Raw genomic sequence first — 9,258 nt, 5'->3', positions numbered from 1 at the left:
AAATGATCATACATGTCTTGAAGTGGACATGTGTTCTATTTGTGAATTAACAGTAAACATTTTAATTACTTTACAAACGTTACAGTGTCTCACGATGTACAGTAGGTTTATAGTATTATAATCTGCGGTTCAGGCAAAGCAAATCCACCACCGTGGATCTTTATAGTCTCCAGAGATTGAATCCTGATGAATCTGATGACTTAATGAAATCTCCTTTAGTGCCACCATCAGGTCAAAATTTCCACGTATACACAAGAAATATTAAAATCTAACCGACAGATTCCCATTTATTAGGATCATTCATACTGCCCAAATGATGAACGCTTCACATTTTGGACACTTAATCCTTTCCACACGATTTGATATCCAACAACATATTTATTGGTTAGTGTTTTTAAAACATTGTTTTGTGAGTATTTAAGTTTTTAAGTCATTAAAGCCAGCTGGCCTTGTAGTTACATGCACTCACACACTCATATACAACTTATATTACTAGCAAGTCATTGATTCTGCTGCTTTTAAGAGCAGTGTCACGGTTCAGTGATTTATGGACCCAAATGCAGAAACACACAAAGACAGATAAGTGCAGTGAAGGTAGCTTAAATTAAGAAAAAAAGAGGTTTACAGATAGATGGATAGAGTAACTGGCTGTTTGTGTGCATGTGGGTCAATCTCCACCGTTTCTGTTGCGTCTGCCAAACATTTTACTGTCATTCCCTGAGTTGGATCTTCATGCAGTACGGTTTTGGTGTTAGAGTGACCCCATAGACTGGAGTGAAGTCTGGCTCTCCTGCATCCTCAGGCCAGATAAACTTAAATCTTCTCAGCAGAGTCACAATGGCGAGAAAGAGCTCCATACGAGCCAGACCCTCTCCGAGACACACACGAGAACCTGAGACATAAAAAAAGATCTCAGTCATCAACAACAGTATATATGTTGGTGTGATAAAATGAGAGCCATACTGCTGTTTGTTTTCTCTGTCAGCATACCTGCAGAGAAAGGCATAAATGCCTCAGGTTTAACAAACTCTCCCTTGTCATTGAGGAAGTTTTCAGGGTTGAATTCATGGGGGAATTTCCATTGTCCCTCTTCATTCAGCACTGAGGTCAGGTTAGGGATGATCATAGTACCCTGAGGAGAAATGAAGCATAAGAAGAATGACAGGATGATAGAAAACATTTGTAAGATGTTAAGATCTGCCTAAGAAAAGCTAACGTTCCAACCCTCACTTAAACTAGCTCCCTGTCATCAGCAGCAGGGTTTACAAAGCTGATATTTTGGTCTCTTTACACCTGATTGTCAGGTTCTGGTGTTCCTGACACTGTAGATTCTGTATGCAGGCCCCTGTCCTCCTTTCAACTTCTCTGCAGTATTTTTCAGATAGTCACATGGCCTTGAGCTCCTTGAGCTTTTTTGTTTGATCTCATCGAGACACATGCATCTTCGCTTCACAAGTCAGCTGATTAGCTTCTTTCTTCCATTCTCTGTCTGTAATTTCTTGGATCCTCTGAACACTGAGCTCAGCCTGCTCTGACATTTAGTCTTATGCTTTTTCTTGCTGGGGCTTCAGCCTCTCTATGACCAACTCTTTTTCCGTCTTGATTCATCTCTGCTCTGCTTCATATTCAGCCTCCCCCTCCAGCGAAAGAAAAGCGGGAGGCTTTTTTCGATAGATTCAATATCTTTCATGTCAGCCAGCTTGGCACTGAGCATCCAGAATCAGCTTGTTGAATTTCTTGATCTCATCTTCTTGTTCCATCTTCAAGGCATTGGCCCACTCTACCAAGGATTGCGCACAGTCCAGGGCCTCTGGTCAAGTTCAGTCAGTGCATGGTTCTCTCTCTCTATAAGACAGGTCTAACTCATTGATTTGGCACTTTCTTTCTTCTGCAGCTTTAATTTTTGTTTTCTTTCTTAATCTGATAAGCATTTTTCAAGACCTCTTAAACTCAGCCGATGGAAGAATGAAGGATCATTTCATGGGATCCTGAGAATGTGAATGTTGTCTTTGGTGATGGTCTGAACAGTCGTTCTTTGTTGTCTGTTCAGCTCTATTATTGGCCATGAAGGCTGAGTTTCCATGTTTGTCCGGTGGTATCAGTTCTGGGCTCCCAAACATGGTTTCATCCACCTGAGAGGTGGGGGCCCATGGGGTACCATGTGGTTCTTGAGGTTGCATGCTGGATGCTTGTATTGCTACCTACAGTGAAAGACACTACATTGTTTTCATACAATGTTTGAAATCAAGCAAATGAAGACTAATTTTCAACTTCGTTTTCTGCAGAGGTTATCTTACTTTGCCTCCACTTGCAACACTGGTACAAACCACTTTTCCTCCTAAGTTTATTACAATGAGGTTTCTTTCCACAGCACTTACTGTCTCTTTTGCTAGAATCTGTTCAACCATTTGCCACTTACCTTGGGAATGGAATATCCCATAAGCTCTGTGTCTTTAGTTGTTGAGTGGAAGACGCTGAGTGGAACTGTGTTGGCTATCCTCTGCACCTCATGGATCACAGCCTGGATGAACAGAGATTTAAACAAGTTATAATGCTTTATCTGACTTGGCTCTCAGAGGCTGAGCCACAGAAAAGCAGATCAAGAAATATGCAATATGGATACCTGTCAGTAATATGCTAAAAAATCAGGCAAAAAATACCATAATAAATTATGTTAAAATGGATCTCCAAATCCACTGAGCATTTTTTTATTTAACAAGCTCTGCTTATACTAGAGTTCCGCTAATGTGCTGTAAGCAGAGCTGCAATGATTGTCTCACAAAAGTACAGTATGATTTTTACTCTATTGTAAATGATCTTATACATCTTCTAACAAATATGCCACCCAGATGCATTAATCAAAGTGGTTCTTAGAAGAAATGAATATGATGATATACCTGCACGTAAGGCATGTTATGCCTGTCATCAAAACTGGCCTGAGGTTTTCCTGCCAGCACCTGGTCTATCTCCTGCTGACAACGCTCTGAGAAGTGTAGAAGGGGGTGGGGGTGGGGGACAATGGTAGAAAAATTATTGGTGAGTGATGAGCTGTTGTAAGTGCATAGGGAAGGATGAGCGAGCTCTTGTCACAGCCCCGTGCTCACACTACACATGGTTGTAGTGTGTGCAATTTTTTAGATTACACATACGGAAGTCTTTGTGATTCAATTTGGGTTAGGAGCGGTGGCCAGGAACATGGCACATTAGGCACTTAGTTCAGCTCCTTCTAATTCACTCAGCTGACCTGCGGCTGCGGCGTAATAGAGTGTGCACCATAGTTGCACTCATTCATAGGAATACAAATCACTCTGCTTGCTCTTCTAACTGGTAACATGACTTTAAGTGAGTGAGTGAGTGAGTGAGTGAGTGAGTGAGTGAGTGAGTGAGTGACTGCACCAACAAGTCCCCAGGGTGACTTGTTGGTGCAGTACTGCAGGAATGTGGGTTGCCTGAACTGCTGACTCAACTTACACCTTACTGAAGTAAGACCTGTGTCCATCTTCACAGCTAAATGTCTGGTGTATTCTGGTTGATGTGAAAATGTTTTTGACTTTCATACAAAAATTATTTGGCCATCAAAAAATGTAGAAAAGACTCATAGATCCAATGACAGAAAAGTAGAACTTCATATCTACATATACAGACATACCTTGTACATGTGGGTAGGCCATAAGGTAGAGGAAACCAGTAAGAAGGGTGTTGGAAGTAGTGTCAGTTCCAGCAAAGTGAATATCTAGAGCGTACATGATGAGTTGTTCCTCAGAAAATGAAGAACCATCATCGACTCTCTAAAAAGAGGAACATGAATATTTCAAGAACAACAAACATTAAATGCAAGTACACCTGACTTATATGTACACAAGGCATAGTGGATGAGAAGAGTCAACTCAGGACGACATGCATGTATACCTTAGTGTAGTTCGAGCACTGGGGCTTTGTCTTTGTCAAAGACTCAGGTTTGAACAAATTCAAAGTAACAGGTGATTTGTTCAAATTAAACTGAGCATGCATAATAGTACACTGGCACTTTTCTACCCCCACCACCCATTCACACACGCACTCACTTTATCCAGTTCATCTAGATAGCAGTCAAGGAAGTCTCGTGGCTCTCCAGGAACTCTGGTCTTCTTGTGCTCAGCCAGCAAAGAAATGACAAGATTCTGACAAATCTAACAAACATAAGTAATATAAGTTCACGGAGAAAGTGCAGTATGTACTCATTGTTGTTACAGTTTATATGTGTGTGGTTAAAGAAGAAATTTCATTGTACCATTGATATTAAAATCATTTTTTTAAATTCTTAACATTAACTGATATTTAATAATCGGCTGATCATTTTTCACAATTTACTATAAATACTTACAATAAATCTCAAGGTCCAATAAACTTACCGTAGCATTCTTAAAGGCTTTGGTGAAGGGCAGTGGTAAAGCACGAATCATGGGCAGAGAGTCATACAGCTGTGAAGACAGATTAAAATAATTTGTTGACTCCAAACACGCAGATTCCTGGCATTAATAGATTCCAAAACGCAAATACCTTTATAAATACAGATATACATTTTGTTGCCGTGGAGATTGGAGGCAGTGTAACAAACAAAACAAAGTATAAGGGCTGCTGTTAATGCAATAACAAGAAACAAGATTTCTGTTCTGGAGGTGGGAGAAGGAAAGGCCTTCAGTGTACACTACTTATTAACTGTTAGGGATTGCAGAGCACTTAGACTCACCATAGCCCATGGTCCATTGGTCATCTTGGCATTTTCAGTGAAACAATGAACAATCTTTTTGATGAAATCATCATCATACTCGTAGCGTTTGCCAAACAGAACCTGGCATATGATGTTGGAGGCCATATTGTGAAACATCATTTGAGGACTCAGAGTTTTGCCTTTAAAAAACATAATGTAAACTGGAGTATGACACATATTACAAAAATGCAAGAAACATTAACAAATAGCACACAAAAAATTCAACCTGGCAACACAGACTTCAGCAGACTTCAGAGTAGAAATTAGTAAGGAGGTAAAAGCTGTTAAAGCACAGTAGAGACCCCTTAAAAACTAATGGTTTTAATGAAAATGTGTGCCCACCTTGTAATATGTAATAATGTAATTGTAATGTAATATTTGTGGTGGTCAGGTGTTAGTGTGACTGATGAAAGTTAACCCTGCCTATCAGAAGAGGATTCAGTGGACCCACAGATGACGTACCAATGCTCTTTTCCACTGTATTCATGGTGTAATGTAGCTCTCTGTGAATCCTCTCCTCCATGGAACTCTTCCCCAGACCAAAATTCCTCAAGGTCATCAGAGCAAAGCGACGATGGTCCCTCCAACTAGAGCCATAGTCTGCCAGAATCACTCCTACGACAGATACAGTGACACAAACAGACTCGTCATCTAATATAACAACTTATCACTGTCTATTGTAATCATTGCTGATCTACTTTCTAGCCTGTTTGCTCTGAATCCCTCAGATTTCCTCTCACCTGGTTCATCTCTTTTCATTTGTTTTCTCTAGAGAAACAAGAAGCCCAGATGTATCAGGGGACCTTGTGCAATCACAAAAGAACATAAACAAAATATACTCTAATTTATGAACTTTGTGACAAAAGGGGAGTAGCCTGTTTTTCAAGAGACTCATGATTCAAACAGTAAAGGACTGAGAATGAACATTTGGACATAGTTCACTGGGAAATAGTTCCCATTCTTATTCCATGAACAGAATGATGGATGATATTGTTTGTTTTTCATAAATGTACACAATTATTAGTGACTGGTGCTGCATGCACTCCCTTTCTTCAGGCAAACAGAACAGGATACTGAATAAACACACCTAACTGAAGTGAACAAAAGACTTAAACGTCTTCCTTTGTTAATTCTCTTTTTCCCTCCTTTTGAGCTGTGTGGTGCTGTGAATTTGTATGGCATTTCGTTCTTCATGATGAAAAGAAGCCTTCTCTCAGATACCAGGCAAAAGGTGACTTGAATTTCTACCCAGGTGCTTGTTTGTCCCGCTTCAACTTCTCCCAGCATGTTGTAGCATGTGTCCTACAGTGTGTAAAATGGACTTTCCCTTGTTGTGCACTTACGTTCACTCTGATAATGAAAACTTAAACCACACCTTGACCATACTTATAGTCATACTGGTTACTGTCTGATCCCTGCATACAATACATGCATAGAAAGAGACACATTATTGATGGGTGCAAATTGGGTCATACATTCTCAGCCCTTTGAAGTGTCTTTTCTACCTTTTCTCTGGGTGACGTCATTGACAAATAGATCTTGGGGTCGTCCTGCAAAATCAGTAGCCTTAGTCACCAGAGCCTCCTTTATTGCCTTTATCCCACTGATGATCACAGCTGGTTTGGGACCGAGGAATAGACAGTAGACACTTCCATAAGTCTTCCTCAGCTGAGAACGAACAAGACAGCATGTACAGTGTATCACATATCGTGAGATGGATATTACTTTTTAAAGGGCCAATTCACTGAAATCACAAAAGCATATTTGCCTTAGTGTAGTTCAGTGTTTGTTTCCCTGCAGGGGAACATGGCAAAAGCAGACATAAAAGAATAGACTTATCCATCAGTAAAGTAGATTTAAAAAAATATATCACAGGTTAAAATAACAACCATTTAGAAAGAGTAGCACATAATAATGCTAAAAACCGTAAATATAACAGGTAAAACTAGCAAACAAGAACAAGTTACAAATGACAAACAATGGGACAATAATAGGTTACTATTTTATTGCACATATATAAAAATGCATCTTTGAAACTATTGCATCTGATCTTCAGGAGTTCATACTGTATGTTCTGAAGGAACAGGGGGTAACATGACCGCTGTGACTTCGGCCAGACTCTTAAGGCGTGTGATATCTAGTTATACAGATAGTTTTAGTTACAGTTACCCAGCACTGACATTAACTGCTGAGACTTCAGCCACAACTTCTTGACTTCTTGAAGTTTGTTTGTATTGCTTAAAGGATCAAACTTATATTTGCAAAATTAAACAGCAATGTCTCTTTCCAGAAACCTCGTCATGATCACTTGGAACAGGGAAGTCTGTAGTTTATCCCCCAAGACATTGTTTCTGTATAGGGAGGTTGCTGTTCTTTAGCGCATTGAGCAACACAAGGCTAACCAATTTCATTCAACATGTGTAACTTGTGCACAGGCATTCAACTCTGTACAGACAACCATGTTATGTAACGTAAACGTAGAGTGGAACAGCAACTCACTGTCTATAAAAGCAGAGCACTGACCAAGTTTAAAGTTTAAGTATTAAACATTTAGTGTGTGTGAGTGTGTGTGAGTATATATATATAGTAGAGTATATATATATATATATATATATATATACATACATATAAAAGTATCAGCTTGTAACAGTCATAAATGTACGGCATTAAAAGAGTTTTTCTTACCCTCTCAAAGTCCTCCAGGGGGTTCTCTAGGCTCAGCTGCAAAATGTTCCCAAGTATTGGTAGGGCAGGGGGTCCTGGTGGAAAGTTCTTGGGTCTCCGGGATTTGAGTTGAACAATGATGAACCAAATGCAAAGCCATAGTAGGATGATTGATACAAACATGGTGGAACTGCTTGGACTGAACTAAAGAAGCAAGTTGCTTGACTTGCTATAAAAGCCCAGCTCAGCTCTTAGCCCTGCCTCTTCTGGCTGTGCACTTTGTTTCTTTGTAGAGAGAGGCAACACACTGAGAGACACAAGTCCTGATAGGAGGTATGTGGGTCAGAGTAGAGCCCAACCAAATCAGGGAGACAATTTAAGCTTATTGCAGATAAATCAACAATTAAATCTTGTTGGACAACATGTAATAAGAGAAGGAATGGAAAGCCACAGATAAGGGCTTGCGTTTTTATTACCAGGCAAGCTATTACATAATTTGTTCACAGAGGAGCACTGCAACTCCACTGTTAACAAAACAATAATCCCCTGTAGGTGCCTCAAAGCATCACAGCTGAGCTGACTACTGATGAATACAACACATTTAGGGTTTGTGGGTCTTTTCAGTCTCTCCCTTGATAACAATGCTCATAGCCACTATAAAACACATGCGTGCAGTCCCAATAACGTTTCGCATTCCTCGTCATGTATAGGAACAATTTGTGTGTTCCTTCAATCCAGTCATAACACACTACTGGGAAAATGCTCTGCAGGAGGAGAGATGCTCATTACTTAAGGAAGTATATTGCAGACAAAACATTTGAGAGAGCACGAAACAAATTCTGAGTGCTAGTAAATCTGTGAGTCAACATTTCAACACAGGCGTGGAACAGTTAGGAGACAATCAGACTTGAGTGCGTAACTGCTGAGTTTGCTGCTGTAAATGATTCTCTTCCCCACACTTGATTTCTGAACCTGTCCCTCTCAAACTACATAATTCAATTCAAATCATTAATCAATAGTAAAAAATGCACAAGGAGAGGAAAGACATGAGAGAGAATAGTTGTCATTATTGATCTATCAGATGTTTAGACTGTATTCCTGAACATCTGTAAAGATGTTAAGAATCCTATCATCCCACTTGTTAGCAAAAGTTTTGTGTTACCTAATATGACAAATATACATATTACATATTAAAATGATCTTAGTGTGTGCTGAATTTCTGACGGCTGATATAAACACTGTCTGAAATAAAATCAAAATCACTCAACGTCTAGACTTCCTAAACTAAAGGTCCTGGCCAAAAACCAGTCTGAAAATACTTTTCAAGCCTGCAAAGCTATGTTTTCTGGTTTGCTGGCGGTAGTTAATGAAATTAATCCATTTCCCAAAGGGTCAAACTTTGCCTTTAAAAGCTTTAAAATTTAGCTGTGCTTTTAGCTACTCTTTTTCTCTGTGACATAATTCTATCATACATCTGACTGGATTTTGAGGGGAAAATGTTTTTACTTCCCATTACAAAGCTTACTCCATGTCTACACAAGTGATTGGTGAAAGCAGATCACACACATCAGCAGCAGCTTTAGTCATCCATCACAGGATTTTTTTTTTTTTTTCAGGCACATGACTGCTGTGTAGGTCACCAGTATTTTGGCAGGGCTCGGAGCCCAATGCACATTCACTGGAGTTGTAAAATCTGGTGACGCTTTGGGTTGCAGTTATATGTGTAAAGCTCTAGTGAGCCTGAGGAGACTGTATTGATTAAACAGAAGCAAAACTGTTCTTTCAGATCCATGTGAGACAGACATCTGAAAAATGTAGCTGAACTCAGGTGAAGTATCATAAGT

At 39.6% G+C, this 9,258-nt stretch overlaps 1 protein-coding gene across 1 annotated transcript; it reads right to left on the bottom strand.

Moving 5' to 3' along the window:
- Positions 1-261: 261 nt before the first annotated feature.
- On the bottom strand, positions 262-7,855 carry LOC139637133 (cytochrome P450 2F2-like). Its single transcript, XM_071505686.1, has 11 exons — positions 7,436-7,855; positions 6,256-6,418; positions 5,213-5,365; positions 4,730-4,890; positions 4,392-4,460; positions 4,065-4,169; positions 3,650-3,788; positions 2,898-2,983; positions 2,420-2,521; positions 991-1,132; positions 262-892 (listed from the first exon to the last, which is right to left on the bottom strand). Exons 1-11 carry the CDS (start codon positions 7,595-7,597, stop codon positions 711-713), a joined length of 1,464 nt encoding a protein of 487 aa, XP_071361787.1. The 5' UTR covers positions 7,598-7,855; the 3' UTR covers positions 262-710.
- Between the last annotated feature and the right edge of the window lie 1,403 nt (positions 7,856-9,258).

Source organism: Trachinotus anak, unplaced genomic scaffold (assembly GCF_046630095.1).
Source record: "Trachinotus anak isolate AG129_WGS33_773 ecotype Australia unplaced genomic scaffold, CSIRO_AGI_Tana_v1 ptg000002l, whole genome shotgun sequence".
In the NCBI taxonomy this organism is placed as follows: domain Eukaryota; kingdom Metazoa; phylum Chordata; class Actinopteri; order Carangiformes; family Carangidae; genus Trachinotus; species Trachinotus anak.
This window is presented reverse-complemented; position numbering and strand designations above follow the sequence as displayed.

Coding starts and splice junctions, on each gene's coding strand:
- LOC139637133 (XM_071505686.1), bottom strand. CDS start 7,597: ATGTTTGTATCAATCATCCTACTATGGCTTTGCATTTGGTTCATCATT. Junction 3,789..4,064: donor ATCTAGATGAACTGGATAAA/GTGAGTGCGTGT, acceptor TCCTCTTTTTAG/AGAGTCGATGATGGTTCTTC. Junction 2,522..2,897: donor ATAACATGCCTTACGTGCAG/GTATATCATCAT, acceptor CTGTTCATCCAG/GCTGTGATCCATGAGGTGCA.